Consider the following 20,476-nt stretch of genomic DNA (forward strand, 5'->3'; position numbering starts at 1 on the left):
AACATCTGGAGGGCCTCATATTCCCCATGCCTCACAGAGACATAATGACTTTTCCAAGGTGTGGTCAAGTTTCGTGGTCAAGTGGGGATTTGAGCCTCTCACCCAACTCTACTACACACTGAATAAATTCAGAGCAAAGGCTCTAAGATATACAGCAGATATATATAAATGCCTTCTTTATATAAATGGACTCCACTGCAAGGTAAGTAACAAGTCCAACATACTGCTTACAATCATCCAGCGTTTCAAGAATACCATTGTGTCCTAAGTCATGACACTAACTTTTTTTTTGCACTAGATTTGTATTTCCTTTAATGCAATTAGATTGTACTTGATAATAAATAATAATAAACAAAGCAATAACTTTGAAAAAATATAAATTTGCAATATACCCTTTGGAAACCAGACAACAAATTATTATTTATAGTTAAAAACAGATATGCACACTTTATCACTGGATTGGTTTTAAGGTGTATACAATCAGTTTTATGCAACGGCAGGGTTGCATTCGATTGCCACGTGTGGAAATCTCCCAGTTTACCCAAGAGCAATGAAAGAATAGCCCCATAATAATGGTCTGGATTGAATTGCACATGGCAATGTCACCCCAGCCTACTCATTAGCAAAACATTCTCTTTCTACTTCAAGCAAAGGATAAATGATGCACTAATGGAAGTTTCATAAATTAATGCAGAGTCTTAACGATGTGATAAAAATGCCATTACAATTCAGAAGTGGAAAGAATAGGTGCTAAACCTTAAGAAAACATTTGTGCTGAATTAGATCTCATCTTCTGATTCCTGGTCTCGCTCAGATGTTTTCAATAATCCAATTTCCATGGATGGAGCTTGTTTTAGTTTTGTGCGAACTATCCTGGAGAGGGGAAAACAAAGCAGAACAATTTGGGCCACATGTTCACTCGGTTAGGTGTCAGGAAATCAACTCCTATTTAATATCAAACAACAAAAGAGCCTTTCTGAATGATAAACTTATACTCCTGGTTTGACTGTTTTCCAATTATATATCCTGATACAGTAGCATATATATCTACAGGATCCAACTACAGTATTTTAAAATATAGAAGAGTTTTCTTAAGTGCACAAATGAATGAGCTGCCTTCAACAGTATTTGACGGTCATTTAAAGCAAAAGCCATCCCAAAGTCATATATGTCCATGCAGAGAGGGAACTTCTGAAACACTCACATATAGCTTTGCTCTTTCTAAGATATTTGTGTAAAATAGTTAATAACCCCATTATCAGCTCATCCAGGGCACTCAGCTGATTACTAAATGACTTTTCTCCCTGTGGTGTGGGCCAATATAATCTGGTGACATCAAAGACTGGAAATTTTCATTGAAATAAATGTTTCATTTTGTATAATTTTTAATTGAAGTTGGCAATCTTACCTTAGTTGTTTATATAAATATTTGTGCTTTGCACATGAATTGCAAAATCATTGTCATATATTCTAAGCCGGGTAGGAATCAAGTGTGGAGCTGCCTATTTTATACAGGATTACCATAGTAACAATGTGTACCCCAAGTCAATTTACCAACGTTTTGTCCAGGGTTCCCAACCTAAGGCCCGGGGGCCGGATGCGGCTCAATCGCCTTCTAAATCCGGCCCGCGGATGGCCCAGGAATCAGCATGTTTTTACATGAGTAGAATGTGTCCTTTTATTTAAAATGCATCTCTTGGTTATTTGTGGGGCATAGGAATTCATTCATATTTTTTTCTTCAAAATATAGTCTGGCCCCCCACAAGGTCTGAGGGACAGTAGACCGGCCCTCTGCTGAAAAAGTTTGCTGACCCCTGGTTTTGTCACACTTTAAAGTGCTCACTCATCAGCTATCCCCTCCTCAATTCCCTTGTACCACAACCTGCGTCATTCAGCAGAGTCCCTCAACCATTTGGCAGAGGCGATGGGTGTTGGAAGTCACCTGATCTCTGATCAGTTGTGTCTTTACTGCTTACCAGGGTGCAGAGTGGGAGAGGGAGGGGGTTGTGAGGCTAGGGTGCATGTGCTCCTGCTTGTCCATTTCCACCATTCTGACCTCATCCCTCACCCTCTACCTCCTGGTAGGCAGTAGTGACGCAACTGACCTGAGGGCCGGTGAGGGTCACCACTCTGCCACTCCTATCCTTTTCAATGGCATTTCTCTGGACCCAACCCTGTAATATTCTAGGGCTGGGCGTTGGCATTTCAAATAGATCCATGAGCAAAACGTTCATGCGTCTTCCCTGATCTTAAGCTTTGAGACGAGACAGACTACCGGAAAGAGCCTCACAGAGTTCAACGGGCCGCTACCTCTTTCAGAAGAAAAAGAAACACATATTGCTCACTGTAAATTACATCGAGGAACCTTGCTTATTTCCTAGCAAGGTTGTGAGAAAACAGCAAAGCCCACTTGGGTTATGCTAATGGTTGCAGGCTGACACATGGAGGTCATTGCAATTTCACATTCCTCCAGAACTGGAGTAGCCAACACTGCACAGCTGAGAGTTATGTTGTGTTGAACCATGCTCTAGCATTTAGTGGCAAGTTAAATGAAACTCTTCGGGATTTACTTACCAGCTGATTACAGTGTAATTCAAAGCCATTATTAGAAGTGCAAATGCATAATGCCAGCAATAGCACATGGTGATGAACATGATATTACTGTGGTCCGTTTGGTCCCATTCTGGACCCCCACTTGGAGGATAAAGTACAAATCCAATCTGTGGTGTCAAAAAAGGACATGTGGCAGATGATGGATATGTTATTGCTGAAGTTTTGTTGAAATTTGAAACAGAAGATCTAATTACAGAATGCATGATTAAATGGGCAAACAAAAAGGGTTATAATATACAGATGGAACACTGAGAGTATATGTGGACTAAAGGGTTAAAATTCACATTGTGTTACGATTCTAAAGAGAATTTTTATAAAATGATGCATCATTGGTCTATATTTTGAAATATGTAAGACACACACTTATATTTTTATAATAACACCAGCCCAAAGAAGGTAATTTCACAGTTACATTTTTGAAATGCTTCTTAAATAGAAATTTACAAGCAGCAGTAAAAGAAGATAAGTCTCAACCCCAAACCTACAAAGGAACACCCTGGAGAAGAGAATGCATTGGTGAATTCTTCTACTGTATGGTACTGAACATATTTATTTAAGCTTATTCATTGAAAGCACTGCAAAGGGGAGAGCTGCCTTCCCTTCTGAAACTTAGTCTACTGTTGTGAACTCTTCCATTTGTCAAAGAAACTCTCCACCTTTTCTCTTTTTTACCTAGATGTTTTCCGTGTCATAATATATATGGACCAGGAGCTGAGAGACGCCAGTTCAAATTTCCACAGCTGTGAAGCTCACTGGGTAACCTTGGGCCACTCACTGTCTCTCAGCCCAACTAACCTCAAAAGGGTTGCTGTGGGGATTAAATGAGGAGGGGGGAAACCATGTGGACCACCTTGAGCTCCTTGGAGAAAAGGTGGGATATAAATGCAAGTTAAGTACGTTTCTGTTAAATGCAGGCATGAGAAAGCAGGCTTTCCTGTGAAGGCAGAAGATGATGAATGAAGAGGAAGGTGGTGGCAGCCTTCCTCTGATGAATACCAGGTGGCCATCAATGTAATAAAGCACAATGTCCCACAGTGACATAACCAGCTCCAATTTCAACATGTCTGCCTGGTAATTAGAGGAACAACAGAAGGTGGGGGGGCAATGGTATCCGCTCCCTAAGAAGTGTTTGGATTTGGATTTGATACCCTGCTTTATCACTATCCTAAGGAGTCTCAAAGCAGCTAAGATTCTCCTTTCCCTTCCTCCCCCACAACAAACACTCTGTGAGGTGAGGCTAAGAGACTTCAGAGAAGTGTGACTAGCCCAAGGTCACCCAGCAGCTGCATGTGGAGGAGTAGGGAAGTGAACCCTGTTCCCCAGATTATGAGTCTACCGCTCTTAACCTCTACACCACACTGGCTGCTGGTGGGCCTGAAATCAAAGTTTTCCTGGGAATTAACTGATTACAAAAGCAGGAAACAGACTCACTCACCTGCCAGAACCAGCTCCCCTGCAGTATACAAAGACTTGTTCGGAACATCTCAAGGACAATGACGCCACGGAAGAAGACCTCCAAGAAGATGCAAGCAGCTCCTCCAAAGACGGCGACTACAAGTAACTGATGAACATGGAAATCTAACATAGCTCGGCCGTGGATGTGGAAATAAAAGAGAAAACCTGGTAACAAAGAAATGAGGGTGTCTACTTTTGCTTCACGAATTAATTTACTGAACAAAATTTCTGTTACAAACCGTAATATTTTGGTTTTGTTTCAAGTAACCTATGTGTATATGCATGCATTATTTTAGTAAAGTCAAGAAGTGCTCAGGTACCTAGAATTTCAGTAGGGAGAATCCAATATCCCACCTCCCTTGGAGGAGGGGAGATAGCTAAGGACTCCCCAATTCTGCGGTGCTCAGGGTCAAAATAGAAACTAGATGGAATACTAATTAGCAACCATGTCAGGTTCATGCTCCCTCTCTGTAACTGATAATAGGTGTTTTAACTGGCAACACAGAGCAAAGCAGTCGAGTGGGGAAGTGATTTTTATCAGGACTTGGGCAAGAGAGGAAAAAACTAAATCTTCCCTCCATATGCTCAACCCCCCCCAACCCCCAACCCCGTTATGGCAGGAGTAGGGGGAAGTACGAAAGTAAACCCCACTATGAAAGTTTTGATGTACACATTTTCCCTCTATTTATTTGCTGAAAGATTTCTACTCTGCTTTTCAGGGCGAGACTCATCACAAGGCAGCTTACAGAACACCAGCAGCAAACAGATTGATAAAATGCGGACAAAAATATTGGTTGTGTTCCCCCAAAGGTATTGTTCTTATTATATTTGTATACATAATTTACATTAAATGCTGAGGTATTTTCATTTCATAAATGAAAATGCATGTACATATATGTGCTTTCCTATTTTTTAAACATTTTGGAAATATGGCAACCCTAAAGTACATGCTTCTGTAATCCTAAACATATTGTTAACTCAAAGCAGAGAGCCACACTCATCAATAAGTGTGTTATGTTTGGGATCGTAGTGTACATGCAAACCATGATGTCTGCTTAATTAACTTAAATATAAGAAGCCTTTAACCCTACTTCAAACCCCAAATCTTTAATTCTTCTATCCTGCCCTTAGTCTGCCTAATAAAGATAGAAAGTTCACTATTCAGCTCCATTAATTCTCATTCTTGACCTTTCCTTCAGCCTTTCCTTATTGCACCCTTTCAAACATGACTATACGATGTACTTTTTCTAATGCAGCTTTTACCAACCTGGGGCAAAGCAGGGTTGATGGGATTTGCAGTCCAAAACATCTGGAGGGTACCAGGTTGGCGAGCACTGCTCTAATTGATAACTTTTTATCTTCTCATTTTTGTGTTAAGAGTTCAGAAACAATTTTCCTCCATTAACAGTATGATACAGTCAACTCACCTTCCACAAAAACAGCAATTGAAAGCATCAACCTGTCCAAGGCTACTGGTAATACATTAGTGCTGTGCACCACAATGTCTACCAGCCCTGAGATGCCATAGAAAAGATACATGGTTGCATGCTGCCAGTTCATTAGGTGATCCCATTGTTTCTCTTCATAATTATACAACTTCAGATGTGGCCCATCAGGAACAAACTGCTCGGCGATCATACCTGTGTGTGAAATAATGGCAGACTGCGTCAACAACCTTCTTATTCAGTTGCTTGATTAAAGGCTAGTTAAAGCCTTTTAGCATCACTGTGGTAATGGCAACCTTTCTCCTTACTTATTGTTGTTGCTGTTTTTGCAGCAGCTGTTGTTATTTTGCAACAGCTGAAAATTCAGGTCAGTCCTTTACGAATACCTCTTGATCTAGTCAATGCTACTGCCCACAACTCCATTTCATGTGTTCTTTCTTTAGCACTATTAAGCATCTGGAACCACAGCTATGAACCCCAAAAGGAAACTTGACACCATCCCAGTAATGGACTGGATGAGAGCCAATGAACTTGAAACTCAATCCACACAAGACTGGGGCACTGTTAGTGGGTGGTTCTATAGACTGGATGGATGGGAGGCTGCCTATTCTTGATGGGGTTACACTCCCTCTGAAGGAATGGGTACACAGAATGGGGATACTTCTGGATCCACTGCTGTTGCTTGAGGCTCAGGTGGCCTCGGTAGCAAAAAGTGCCTTCCATCAGCTTTGGGCTGGTGGCCCAGCTACACCCCTATCTGGACAGGGATAGCCTAACATCAGTTGTCTATGGTGTGGTAACTTCCAGGTTAGATTACTGCATCATGATTAAGGCAGTTCAGAAACTTCAGCTGGTGCAGAATTCAGCAACCAGGTTGCTCACCAGGAGAAGACAGTTTGAGCACATTACGCCAATCTTGGCCCGACTGCATTGGCTGCCAATTAGTATCCAGGTTCAATTTAAAGTGCTGGTTTTGACCTACAAAACCTTAAATAGCTCAGGACTGTAATACCTCAAGGACCACCAGAGACTGGGCAGAGGAGGAATGATGGAGGCCTTATCCAGGGATGAGGAAGAGGAAGACAATATAGATTTACAACAGGGGTTTGCGGGAGGTCACAGCTCAGCAGCAGATGAGGGGGAAAGTTGGGAAATCATGGGAGAGCCAGAGCAGAAGTTGGCTGACACGTTGTCACTAGAAAGCATTCCAGACCCACCATCTCCCAGAACCCGGCGAGCCTTAAAAGTAGGAGAGCAAAGAGCTCAAAGACAGAGGGCACTTAGCAGCACCTGTAAAGGAGGCAATGAGAATAATGAATGAGAAAGTGGGAGAGACTGGGGGTGGAGATTCACTTGGGACAATGCCATTATCCAAGAGGCTGGGTTCTATAGCCTCTCTCTGTAAAGTTTGAAATTTAAAAAGACTGCAAGAAACTTTTCCTTGTCTTTATACTTTCCTGGGCAACCAGCCAGGAGCTGCTGACAGTCCCCTGACACCATGAAATCATCATATGAGGCCCTTCTTTGTGTACCTCCAGTCCGGTGGGCAGCAATATGAGAGCAGGTCTTTTCTGTGGAGGCTCCCCACTTGTGGAATGCTCTCCTCAGGGAGGCTCACTTTGAGCATGGGACCTTCTACACAGAAAAAATATGCTCTGCCACTGAGCTGTGACCCTTCTCCCATTCAATGACAGAATCCACACTACAATTTGTTTTACCATTAACGCATATTGTTTCAAAAATAATCATGGTTTTTATTGTTATTCATGAAGATCCAAACATCCTCAATCCTAACCATTTTTATTTGGAAACACTGCTAAAGAAAAGCAACTTACCAATAAGGGCAAAGGAGGCTTTGGCTATGCCTTCTGCTATTTCTAAGCGATGAAATCCTGCCTTGGAACCAATGGAAGAGTTCTTTTTCCTTCGGCAGAGGTACTTCAGTGGATATTTCACAGACCACCACAGGCCAAAGATAAGGAAGAAACTCCCAGGAAGTGCATGACCTTTAAAATTTGCCATCTTTTCCTACTGCACAAAAAGACACAGTCAAAGAGTGTTCTTAAGTAAAGCGTTCCTGGGAGAAATCAATCACTTGTAGCTCTAATCTAAGTTTCAGTCTGCATATAAACATATTCCTGCAGGAGGTGGATTTACAACATTTGCTTGTCACGTGGATCCTCATGCTGGACAGATGCAGCCTTGGAGACAGTGGAGAGCCTAGTGTTATAATGCTTGGAAGATCTGAGCTCTCCTTTACAGCAGGGGTGGGGAACCAGATGCGGTTGCGTCTCCTACTCTCACCAGCACAAGTCAACATAACCAGTGCTCCGGCATGGCTAGGCTGCAAGTTCTATTTAGAACATCTGGAGACCCACAGGTTCTCCACCCTTAGAATAACAGAATTGTAGAGTTGGAATGCAGGAATCTCAGCTTGTATTAAAAGATGTGTGCATATGCACTTCTCATTGAAACATTCTGATTCCAGATTCCTTTCCATTCCTCCTCAACACTGCGATCCAAATTCCCTTTTATTTTATTTTCAGAGCCAGAGCTCCTGACAGTCTCAACTGGCCTACAGAAACCCCTAGGTGGTGCAGCCATTTGCCTGCCCCACCACCTTTAGCTGCTACCGTATAAGCAGCAGGGCTGTGGATGCAGCGATGTCCTGCCCCCCCCCCCAGCTCCATTAAGCTCCTCCACCACCACCCCATGTTCTCTAACTGTGTTTTGTTTGGATTGCAGCCTAAAGCTTCTAATGAGCTAGTGAGCAGGCCCTTCAAAGTTGTTACAACATGGAAATGGCTAGTTAAATGGAAAGTGAATGCAATTAAAGTATCTGTTAACATGCAGGTTGAGGGTTAATCTTTAACGAAGATTGTCAGGCTCAAAATCAGCATTTTTCACTTTTATTGGTTTATGGCTGCTAGCTATTTACCCTTCACCTTGATAGCTGGACCCATTGTCCCTATGAAAAGGCAGCGCCCACAGCGAAGTTGCAGGTAGACCAAAGAGGCAATATTTAGAGGCAACATGCAAAAAAGAAAAGCTAAGCAAATGAATATTTATTTTACAGCGGAACACAACAGCAGCTGATTCACCACCCAGATTCAAATTTCTCTACTGAAAAACAATCGTGACTGTATGGGTGAGATATGCCCTCTCACGACTGGCTAATTTTTGCTTTTTTAAATAAAACTTTTTGCACTTGGAGACTTAGGGAAGTTAAACAAGAAAAAGATTTTATTTTACAACAATATTAATAAAGCAAGAGATGCACCAGGAGATGGAATTATTTCAAGAAATATTTTACACACACACACACACCTCTTAATGTGTGTGTGTGTGTGTGTGTGTGTGTGTGTGTGTGTGTGTAAAATTCAGTGGTAGAGGCTTCTAAACAAGATGATAAATGTGCAACTTATATTTTCTTCTGTTCCTTAAAACAAACACTTAGGTGTTACAGCTTAGGTCTTAAAACTTTGGTTCTGAAACAAGGTGGTACTTTCTGTCAGTTCCCCAACCTTCTATAAGTCTCCCTCTTGAGCATGGGTCTAGCTAGGATTATTGTTGGGGGGCACACTTTTATTAGGGGGGGCAGAACCTCAGATTTGTGTTGATTTTGATTAATTTAGGGGGGGCAGCTGATGTAGGATATAAATTCCTTCTCTTTAAGAAATATTTTCTTTGGTTGGGCTTGAATAGTCATACTCAACATACACTCTGTGAGGTTCACATCTAGGCTTGCTTTGAATGGTCAGGCTTTTTCTTCTTCTTCCTGTCAGCAAATACCCAGAATAGCAAAAAAATATGAATACATCCCTGTTAGTTTTCTATTTTAGCCCAGGAATACATTTGCATATTTATCTGAAGCAGGGAGAGTGGGGAGATTAGTAGCAAAGTTCAAAGGCACTCCTTGGCTATAACAAAGATTAAACTGAAAAGGAATATTTGCTGTGGTTACGGCCACAGCCATTTTATATACGTTCACCTTGTGATAACCACAGAAACGTCAACAACATGAAACTAACAGGCACCGTTTGACTTGAGGAAAGGAAATTCCTACTTCCAGAAGCTTGAAACCCTCTGCTGCGTATGCTGCAAACCCCAATTACCAATTCCTCTCTACATTTGTGGAAGTCCAACCTAGCACACTTTTCAGAAGGTGTGTATGAGGCCTCTCTGTTTGAGCTGGTCTTTGGGTCCAGGTGTTAGTTGAAGAAGGCTGGGAGGAAACTAGTTAAACTAGAAGAAACTCACGGATTTGTTTACTTGAGTTTTCCCCTTCCCATTGCGGAAGGGGTAAGCTATCAATCTAAAATATATGTGTGTGCATGTCCCCACATTCCAGTTTGGACACCCTCCCATCACATGCCAGAGGTGGACATGGTCAGAGGCAAAAGTACGCCACAAAAAGCAGGCAACAGGTTGGTTTCTTCATGTTCACATACCCTTCTTTATTCTCTCTCCAGCCAAGCAAGAAGCATTATTAGCATTCAAGGACACATTCCAGCTAGGCAAAAAACACTCAATGAGGGTGCAAAGCAGAACAGCTGAGGGGTGGGACTCATGAAAGCTTGTGTGGCTTGGGGAATTTCGAGGGCCACATAGAGAGGTTGCATTTGACTCCCGAGTCTGAGGTTCACCATCCCTGAGTCACAAATGGCATTTATTTGTAAAGTTGAAAAGAGAACACTTCAAAGCCTGTCTGCATGAATGATATACACTCAAACCTCGGTTATTGAACATAATTCGTTCCGGAAGCCCGTTCGGCTTCCAAAATGTTTGACAATCGAGGTGCAGCTTCTGATTGGTCGCAGGAGCTTCCCGCATTCAAGCAGAAGCCGCGTTGGATGTTCAGCTTCCGAAAAATGTTTGAAAACTGGAACGCTTACTTCTGGGTTTTCAGCATTCGGGAGCCGAAACGTTCCAAAATGGGGATCTGAGGTTTGATTTGACTGTACTACTGTTGTCTTTATATGTAGAAATGTTTTTCTTTTCTTTTCTTTTTGCTAGGTAGCTCTCCTTCCCTTGGTTTTTGATCTCCCTGAATGCCATTGAATTTATTCTTCGTCACAATAGGCACTGCAGGTGCACAGACTAGGCAGGAAAGCTGCCCCCTGTGCCAACACATCAAAGCAAGCCAGTTGATGTATCAATGAGCCTACAAACAGCTTGCATTCAGGAAGCAGTTATGAATGATGAACACCTTTAGTCATTTTGATGTTTTCTTTTTGTGCCTGTTCAATGGCATTTGGATGCTAAATATTTGATAAGTCATTCTGTGCTTTAAGCATCTTGCAAGTCGCTTTGAGATATCGCCAAGGCAATTAGCAACCATAATAAATAATAATGATTGCAGTTACAATGAATTCAAACGAACAGCTTGCACATTGTCACAATGTTTAGTAAACAAAAACATGGGGCTCAAGAAGGAATAAGAATCTGGTAAAAATGTTGAGACAAATTCCATTTTGCTTATAAACATGCACAAATCACAAGATCAACGTTCAGGCTTTTCCTGCTCCCAAAAAGACTTAGGCATGTTTACTCAAAAGTAAGTCTCAAGTGTGTGGCTGACTTCCAGATACATGTGCAGAACATTGCAGCCATGCAGCGCAGTCCTATATGTCTACTCAGAAAGGAGCAGGGAGGATAAAAATCAATGATTTTTTTTAAAAAAATCCAAACAAAATTGGATTTTTAAAACTTCAAATCAGTTTTTTTAATTTAAATTGGATTTTTAAAATAAAATGCTTTTGGAGGAAAAATCTTTCTAAAGATAGTTTTCTATTTAAGTTACATTATAGTCCAGAGGCTATTCAACAGGAAATAAGGATTTGTTTTAACTGTTTCATGTGTAGTAAAACTCGTTTAACCACATCAGTTAACAAACATGGATACATATGCTATAATGTTATTGTTTTAGTTAAATAAATTGTTATTAAGCAGTTCTCACCTGGTTAGGCAGGGCACCTGGATTAGGGCCTCTCAACACTCATCAATGCAATGTTGAACAACTGATGATCAAATAATGATCACATTATGAACATGACCCTCCTCTTCCCATATCCAGCAGACTGGACAGCCTAAAAAGGAACCCCACAATTGTCCTCTTGCTATGTACCATGCCACTGATACAATGCACAAGCCTCAGTCTGCACAGTGCAAGGAGAAACAATGAGATAGAAAGTAAAGGGTCAAATGCTGTGATGGGTGCTGGCACAAAAACAGCCAAAATTTGTGAGCCAGAAGGAAAGAATGTGTATGCAAGCAATCCGAAGGAAATGTTGTGGTCGCCAATCTCTGGAATAATCAAACGGATAGCATAAGTTAGAAGGTGTAATATGGGCCCCTTGTTCCTTTTCTGTGCCAGCTTCGTTTATGGCATTAAAAGACCTTGCAATTTGCTGTGTAAACCTTAGAAGATGTCAGACTCAAAATGGCAGACAACAAAAGTGCTTTTTAAGGAACTGATGACTCCAGTAAGTCTCTCAGACTTTCCTTCTCATTTTCTGGCTATCCAAGCAGATTTGTAACTATTGGCAGAACCTTACAGTACAGGCATCTTTAAAAACAGAATGTGCTATATTAAATCACTGTAGAACAGAATTAATAAAGAGTTTTGTTTTGTTTATTAATAACATTTCTTAGATATGGAGCCAAAACTGAATGGGAAAAAATATTGTATGGAATAATATTGTCTTCTGACAAATAAATGTTATCTAAAAATAGTGTGTGTTTTTCTTCTAACACCACTGATAAAAAGGTTACTGTGAAACGTATACTGTATTTTACAGTAACCTTTTCTTAAGAGAAAAAGACACTACAGTATTTGGGGGAAATATACCTATCAATGTTTGACTTGTCTCCGAGCTTAGGGGCACATCAAACACTGGAACAATCTCTTGTCACTGTGCATAAATGTTTCACAAACCCTATTCATTGAAATCAGGAAGTGGGGTAGGGCAGTGGTTAAAAGAATGAGCTGGAACTCAGATCAGTAAGGAATTCACCAAGTGATCTTAAGTTAGGTAGTATTTCTCAAATGCTTCTGACAGGCTGAATTCCAAAAATGTCTCTTGCTTGCCTGCATAGAGAATAGAAAGGTAGGTGTGTGTGCACATGCAGAAACTAGCCTACTGTGCAAAATGTAAAATTAGCATTTATTGCTCCACCCACTTGGCAAATGTGGCTGTCAGCTGGAAAAGGTCCCTCACCTCTGTCCTGACTACATCTCTGTGGTTGGACAAGACTCGTTCTGTATGAGGACCAGGACCACTGGGAGGAAATGCAGGGAAGCACTAGGGTGTCAATAGGAATTCTGTATCCATGTTTTATCATGTTCAGGACCAGCAATCCATGGCTGTGTGCTGTAACATGTGAACAAATATTGAAGATGACCCCTACCTTATTGTATTCAGTTTCCTTGGGGTGGGAATTGATATTCTCCATGGGATTCTGGAACCTATTTGGATGTTGCTTCTCAGAGTACTTAGGTATGTGCCACTGAGGTTTTGCCTATAATTTCTGGCTTTTCCTTGGTATTGGAAATTCCGAAAGGACTGGTATTGAGAATAAGGTGTGTCACTTTGAATACTTCCCCCCCTCCGTATCTTAGACTCTATTAGGATATCCTTCAAAGCATCATCTCAGAATAGACTTTGAATGGGGTGTGTGTTTCTCAGTGTTTCAGCCACAGAGCCTGGCATGCCACGACTTTTGTAGCTATTGCATGAATGACGAATTGAATCATATCCAAGGTTGTCTCTGCAATAAATGTTGCTGCCTTTATTAACTTATGGAGTGTTTTGTCTCACTCTGTTTTGAACTTGCTGTGCATTTTTTGTAAGATCCTCCGGGCACGTAATGGATGCTCTTATGGAATTTGAAGATGTGCAAGATGCACACATGGAGAGGGCAGTCATGCTGTAGACCTTCTTAAGAAGAAGTCAATGGATCATCTTTAACGGGTCTAAGGTATAAAATTTTATTAGCCAGTGGACCTGACTTCTTACATTCCTATAGCAGAGAATGATGCAGCTTTAATTTGAGCAATTATCTCAATTAACTAGAAGCCTATAGCAGACACTATAGCAGAGTATAGCAGAAATATAGACTATAGCAGAAATGGAGGCAGTGAGAGATTTTACTTTCTCGGGCTCCATGATCACTGCAGATGGTGACAGCAGTCACAAAATTAAGACGCCTGCTTCTTGGGAGAAAAGCAATGACAAACCTAGACAGCATCTTAAAAAGCAGAGACCATTACCTTGCTGACAAAGGTCCATATAGTTAAAGCTATGGTTTCCCCAGTAGTGATGTATGGAAGTGAGAGCTGGACCATAAAGAAGGCTGATCGCCGAAGAATTGATGCATTTGAATTATGGTGCTGGAGGAGACTCTTGAGAGTCCCATGGACTGCAAGAAGATAAAACCTATCTATTCTTAAGAAAATCAGCCCTGAGTGCTCACTGGAAGGACAGATCTTGAAGCTGAGGCTCCAATACTTTGCCCACCTCATGAGCAGAGAAGACTGTCTGGAAAAGACCCAGATGCTGGGAAAGATTGAGGGCACAAGGAGAAGGGGACAACAGAGGGCGAGATAGTTGGACAGTGTTCTCAAAGCTACCAACATGAGTCTGACCAAACTGCGGGAGGCAGTGGAAGACAGGAGTACCTGGCATGCTCTGGTCCATGGGGTCACGAAGCGTCGGAGACGACTAAACAACAACATAGCAGACACACCCATTCTACTGGTCAGCTAATTAATTTCTGGATTTTGTGTTTACACCAGTTAAAGAGAACTATTTCTTTTATTTCATTAACCTCCACTTGTGTGCACACTGCTTGTGAAGCTGAGTCTCAATGCTCTTTCCAGGGTGGATAAAAAAATCAATGATTTTTTAAATAAAAAAAATCAAGTTTTTTTTTATTTGAATGGGATTTTTTTTATTTAAATCGGATTTTTAAAATAAAATGCTTTTGGAGGAAAAATCTTTTTAAAGATAGTTTTCTATTTAAGTTTAAATATTATTAAATATTTAAATATTAAGGGACCCAGGTGGCGCTGTGGTTAAACCACTGAGCCTAGGGCTTGCTGATCAGAAGGTCAGCGGTTCGAATCCCTGTGACGGGGTGAGCTCCCGTTGCTTGGTCCCAGCTCCTGCCCACCTAGCAGTTCGAAAGCATGTCAAAATGCAAGTAGATAATTAGGAACCGCTACAGCGGGAAGGTAAACGGCGTTTCCATGTGCTGCTCTGGTTTGCCAGAAGCGGCTTTGTCATGCTGGCCACATGACCTGGAAGCTATACGCCGGCTCCCTCGGCCAATAATGCGAGATGAGCGCGCAACCCCAGAGTCGGTCACGACTGGACCTAATGGTCAGGGGTCCCTTTACCTTTATAGTCCAAAGGCTATTCATCAGGAAATAAAAATTTGTTTTAACTTTTTCATGTGTGCTAAAACTCAGTCTAAAGTGGGTTTTTTTTAAAAAAAAAATGTTTAACAACATCAGTTAACAAACACGGATACATATGCTATAATGTTATTGTTTTAGTTATATAAATTGTTTAAATTGTTATTAAGGAAATGATTATTTTTCTCCTCCCAATAAAGTACAGCAGAAAAGATGTCCAAATATAAACAATAATTTCATAATTATCTGTCTGTGTTTCTAATAGTATAACCAAATCAGTAATTTTTGAAAAAACTGTAAAAACTACTCTGAAAATTTATTATTCCAAAAATGAAACCTTTATCTGGTTGTAAATATTAAGATTATACTAGCAAGTATGAGTCTTTCTGTAAACAAAATGAATTAAATCAAGTCTTACTGACTAGTGATTTAAATCGTGATTTAAATCAATTTGATTTAAATCAAATCCACCCCAGCTTTTTCTTCTTCTTTTTCTTTGCGGGGTTACCTTGCTCAAATTCCACTGTTGGCAATTTCTGTTGTTTCATTGCTGTTGCAAAAGAGGAAAAGTGGAGTAAAACCTGTTGCAAAAGAGGAGAAGTGTGCACATGCACACTTACCAGATACACTGGAAGGAGGCACATTGCAAGCTTTTTAAACAAATGTTGGAATTTGCAAGAGGCTGTGGTGCTTGACGGGAAGCCACATGTGGCTCTAGTGACAGAGGAGTAAGGCCTAAGGCAGGGGTCCCCAAACTAAGGCCCGGGGGCCGGATGCGGCCCAATCAACCAAATATCAACACCTGAGAGCCATGCAATGACTCTCTTGAAAAAGGCAATGGGAAGGTTTGACTTCTTGGGGAAATTTGACTTCTTGCACAGAGCCATCACGTCATTCTTCCTCTTCTACCGCATGGAACTCTGTTGGGTATGAAGTACCGGTACTAGCCTACAACTGAGGCAAATTATCCCCATTCCCATCAGCTCTGACTAGAGAAATCTAGAATGGAGTAAGAGACTCTGTGCCCCGAGTAGGGGGAATTGTAGTATTTGGTGTCATATGGCTGAGAGAACATGGGTTGCGGCAGGCCTAACAAGACGACCCATGGCTTTGGGGGCGGGTCTGATATTGGGCTTTGATTGGTGGTTTAATTGTTGCTGGGGATTTTTGCCTGTTGCAATTTGTTGATTGACAGCCCTTGCTATGTTTAAGCCGAAGGAGCAGTTTGTGCTATCTCTTTGCTGCTCGCTTCGAATCTCAGTGCTTCTAGCTCCTGGAGACGGTTGTATTGTTGCTGATTTAAGCTACTTGCAATTTAATTTCTCCTTTTCACATTATATTCTTAATATTATATTTGTTCTTCACCCCCCTTCATTAAATTTAAATTTTCCCCCCCCTTTTTGGTTCCCCCCTTTTTTCTTTTTTCTTTTATCTCCCCCATACCTAGCAGGGTCAGGCTGTGGCTCAGTGGTATAGTTTCTGCTTTGCATCTCTAAGGCCCCAGGTTCAATCCCTGCGAAGGACCTTAGATAGATGCTGCTAGCCAGAATGGAGAATATTGACTGAGCCAGATCAGTGCTTGACCTAGCTACTTTCCAGCGTTTACCTGGCAGGTGGTTGGGCTTGTTTCCCCGGGCTCCGGATCGGGCCCACGCGCTGCAGCCGGTCAGGGAGTTTCGGGGCTGCCTTGAGCAATTTTATTTTATTTTAATTTATTTTCTTCCCCTCCTGGGCGGTTCGGGGGGCTCCTGTTGAGTCAACAGCGAGCATGTGGCTGTGCTGGGTGGCACCGGGTTCGGTGCCTCTCTTCCCACCGGCCAGCTGTTTGGCGGCTTTTAGCCGCTTGCGGGGGGCTGCGCTGGGAGCACGGGCCTGGGGCCACCCTCTGCCGCGACTTTCTGCTGCTCACCCACCTCTCCCTGGGCTGCTGCTATATGCCTAGTCATCCTGGGGGGCAGTTTTGGCGGGAAGCGCCATCTTGCCAGCCTCCGGCCTTTCAGCTGCTCCCCCTGGTTGCTTGTGTGGGAGTTGTACCATTCTAAATGATTTTATAATAATTGAAATAATATACCATTTAAAACACCATTTTAAATATTTTGTTCTCGGTGTCTTGGGGCCTGCTGCTGCTTTCTGGTTAGCGGGCAAGATTCGTTGTATTTGAGCAGTGCTTGGAAAAGGTTGCTGTTACTGTTATGCCGGTTTTATTTTAAAAATTGTGATTAAATTAAATTACGTGGCATAATGGTTAGAGTATCTTGAGTATGGCCTGGGAGTCCAGAGTTCAATTCCTCATTCAGCCAGCCATGTAGCCGACTACGTTGCCTTGGGCTAGGTATTTGAATTATTAATAATAATAATAATATTTAATAATGTGACCTCTTGGGGCCTTTCTTAGTGGCTGTCTGGGAGTGCTGCCATGGGCTGCGCTCTGACTGCCCTCCCGCTTTCCCCACAGGCCGCACCTTTTCTGAGGCCTGCGGCCTAGCGTAATAGGGGGATGTTGCATTGTTTTACTATTTACCTGGCTGTGGATTGTTTTACTATTTACCTGGCTTGCCATTTTCCTTAGGTTAGTGCTGGCTAGAATCATTGTCCCTCCATTCCCATCAGCTCTGACTAGAGAAATCTAGAATGGAGTAAGAGACTCTGTGCCCAGAGTAGGGGGAATTGTAGTATGTGGTGTCATATGGCTGGAGAGCTGCGTATGCATCATGGGGGCGGGGGGGGGGGGCGTTCTTGTTTTGGAGATGATAAATGGCCTAAGAACTTCTTTAATCTGTTCCAGAACTTTAGGAGAGAATACAAAGCCCTGCGTTAAGCAGCGGATTGGTTCAGCTAGACATGGGCCAGGCAGAAGACAAATCTACATGAATGGGTGATATCTCAGCAATTTTCAGTAGATTGGCAAGGGGTTTCTGATTCCCATTAGTTTTAACAATGGCGACAACAAAATGCCCCCCCCCTACACACATGCTAAAAAGCTTTAAGAATCCCTGATCTGCAGAAACTCTGGGGTAGATTTTGCATGTCACCCCCAAGCAGCTGCCCACCCCAATCAAGTAAATAAATAAAAATACTTAACTAACTGAACAATCACATTGCAGTTAGCTTGGTTCTGCACACACCCCAACATAAATCCTGTACCCCCAACATAAATCCTGGCTATGCCCATGCTCCCAAGCCACCATTTTGCAGCTGCCCACACCTGGAGCAGATGAACTGAAGAATCCATTTCACAATTCTATTATTCACCACAGTAAAATATGCAACAACATTGCTTAGGGGCTGGTGTAGATAACAAGGACATGACCCAGAAGGCCTACATTACTTAGTACAGTACTTGCATTAATGTATCCCTTGAATTAGAAAGCCATCTTTAATGTTACAGACTTTGTCCACCATTTTTTCTACCCATAGCTGCCAAGTTTTCGCTTTTCTCGCGAGAAAGCCTATTCAGCATAAGGGAAAATCCCTGTAAAAAAGGGATAACTTGGCAGCTATGTCTCTACCACCTGGAGTATTTGAATCATATTGGGCAGCATGGCTGTGGCAGGGATAATAATAATAATAATAATAATAATAATAATAATAATATTTATACCCCACCCATCTGGTTGGGTTTCCCCAGCCACTCTGGGAGGCTTCCAACAGAAATATTAAAATACAATAATTTATTAAACATTAAAAGCTTCCCTAAACAGGGCTGCCTCCAGATGTCCTCTAAAAGTCTGGTAGTTGGGGGAGGATTCTGTTTTAGGGAACTAAGTTGTAGCAGCTTTTCTCGACTTCCATGACTTACTTTTATGAAATTCATAAGGGGAAACATTGGTTTGCAGAATAATCTTTGATATAGAAAGCATGCTTAGTTTATAGGTTAAGATTTAATAACAGTGACAAAAACCATGCTGAAATATCCTATTGTGGGGCGATAATATTTTGGGGTCATATTTTCAATCAGCAAAAAGGTGTTTCCAGTTACTCTTGGGAGCATTCCTGTGTGTCATAACAACCCAGGCTAGCATATAAAGGAACAAGCAAGCTAGACCTGTATCTAATATTCTGTGACATACTGTATTGTATTTACGCATAGATCAGTTGCTATCAACGCTTGACTCATGCTGAAAATATCTGCAGTACTACCAGAATAATGAAATGTTTTTAAAAAAGAAAAGAATTGTTAGATCACATTCTTGTTGCTACAAAATAAAAAAAAATCCTTCAATAGCACCTTAAAGACCAACTAAGTTTTTATTTTGGTCAGATTCTTGTTGCTGTTGTTGAAAAAAAACCTATGCTCGTCTTGAAGGCAAAGGAGCAACTAAAACATGTTAATTAATCTTCAACAAGTCTCCCTATTTATTTAGGCATACTGAGTGTTTCCCACCAAGCCCCACAAGAAAGAAAGAATAGAAGGCAGGCCAAATAACAAATATGAAAAGAACTATTCTATACACCACTCTCCCTTGATTCCGCAAACTCCGGTGTAGCGGGGAAGGGAGTCGACTTTGCAGGAGCCACAGAAAAAAAGACAGCAGCCGGCGGGAAGTTCTCCTGCACAGTCCTCAAAAAACCGCCCAAGGTGCGAGAAAGGCGTTTAACATTCATTTCGACGGGACTTGCGCAGGAGAACGTCTCGCAAGAATGTGAGAAAGGCTTGAGCGGAAAGTTTCCAGCGAGAGATGCTCAAAGACGTGCGTCTACGTTGCTACAAATCATATATAAATGATTTTCCTATTCAGAACTCCCACGGAATCCAGTTATTCCCAGGTAAGCGCATAACTGCCCGAGTACCACTAAACTCAGGAAAGGAGACGTTTCGGCGTGAACATGCTCAGGATCGGGCAGCGAGCAGACAGGAGAGATCCACTCCGGAGCAGATGGGAGAGATCCACTCCCTCAAATCTGTGGGAGAGGGGGGAGAACCACGCAAATACAGGGGGGCTAAGGCTTACCGAACTTGGTCTGCTTCTTTGCAACTTTTTTGCAAAATGATCCTTATTGTCCCAATTGGGAACTTCTGAGAATCATTTAACCCGCGGAGCTCCGACGACGACTTTCAGGGATGCGGACGTGTGGGTGACCTCATCCCTCCTCAGCAGCAGCTACGAAAGGCTGGACGCGATCGTCGTCCGGGAAAGATGCATCGGCGCGGCGGGGGCGGCTCCTCCCCGCCTCCTCCCTCTGCCTAGAGATGCGCCTCTTCGGGCCAGTGGCGCCGCTGGGGCAATCAAGCCGGCGCCTTCTGCCTCTCTCCTCCGCGCGCGCCCCGCCCAGCCGCTTCCCATTGGCGCCTTCTGCTCCCTCTCGCCTGCGGATGGGCTGGAGGAGGCGTCCGTCTGCGAGAGAGTTCCCCGCCTCCCTGCAGCCGCCCTCTGCTGGGGCAAGAGGAGCACTGCCTCAGGGGCTGCCGTGATGTGGCATAGAGGGGAGGTGGCCAAAGGCAGGGAAGGGGAGAGAGTGTCCCACAGGCGAGATGGGCACAACTGGTGCCCACTGGCCCGATTGGAGTCACGGAGGCCTGCTGACTTGTGAGGAGAAAACGAGG

General features: G+C 42.5%; 1 protein-coding gene across 2 annotated transcripts; it reads right to left on the reverse strand.

The window, feature by feature from the left end:
• Window positions 1-282: 282 nt before the first annotated feature.
• TMEM45A (transmembrane protein 45A) lies at window positions 283-20,141 on the reverse strand. 2 transcript variants are annotated; one of them, XM_035115921.2, is made up of 6 exons: window positions 19,884-20,141; window positions 7,349-7,541; window positions 5,496-5,708; window positions 4,049-4,233; window positions 2,575-2,720; window positions 283-873 (listed from the first exon to the last, which is right to left on the reverse strand). In XM_035115921.2, the coding sequence occupies exons 2-6, from the start codon at window positions 7,533-7,535 to the stop codon at window positions 780-782; spliced, it is 825 nt and encodes a 274-aa protein (XP_034971812.1). In that variant the 5' UTR covers window positions 7,536-7,541; window positions 19,884-20,141; the 3' UTR covers window positions 283-779. The 2 variants fall into 2 exon arrangements, with proteins under 2 accessions (XP_034971812.1, XP_034971811.1); XM_035115920.2 differs by having other exon boundaries at window positions 7,349-7,544.
• Between the last annotated feature and the right edge of the window lie 335 nt (window positions 20,142-20,476).

This window comes from Zootoca vivipara, chromosome 4 (genome assembly GCF_963506605.1).
Source record: "Zootoca vivipara chromosome 4, rZooViv1.1, whole genome shotgun sequence".
NCBI lineage: Eukaryota > Metazoa > Chordata > Lepidosauria > Squamata > Lacertidae > Zootoca > Zootoca vivipara.

Bases quoted from the DNA above. Each gene is read 5' to 3' on its own strand.
- TMEM45A (XM_035115921.2), bottom strand. From the start codon at position 7,535: ATGGCAAATTTTAAAGGTCATGCACTTCCTGGGAGTTTCTTCCTTATC. The intron at 4,234-5,495 runs GTGAGTTGACTG...CTTTGTTACCAG, and splicing joins AATTGCTGTTTTTGTGGAAG to GTTTTCTCTTTTATTTCCAC. The intron at 2,721-4,048 runs GTGAGTGAGTCT...TTGACACCACAG, and splicing joins AGGGGAGCTGGTTCTGGCAG to ATTGGATTTGTACTTTATCC.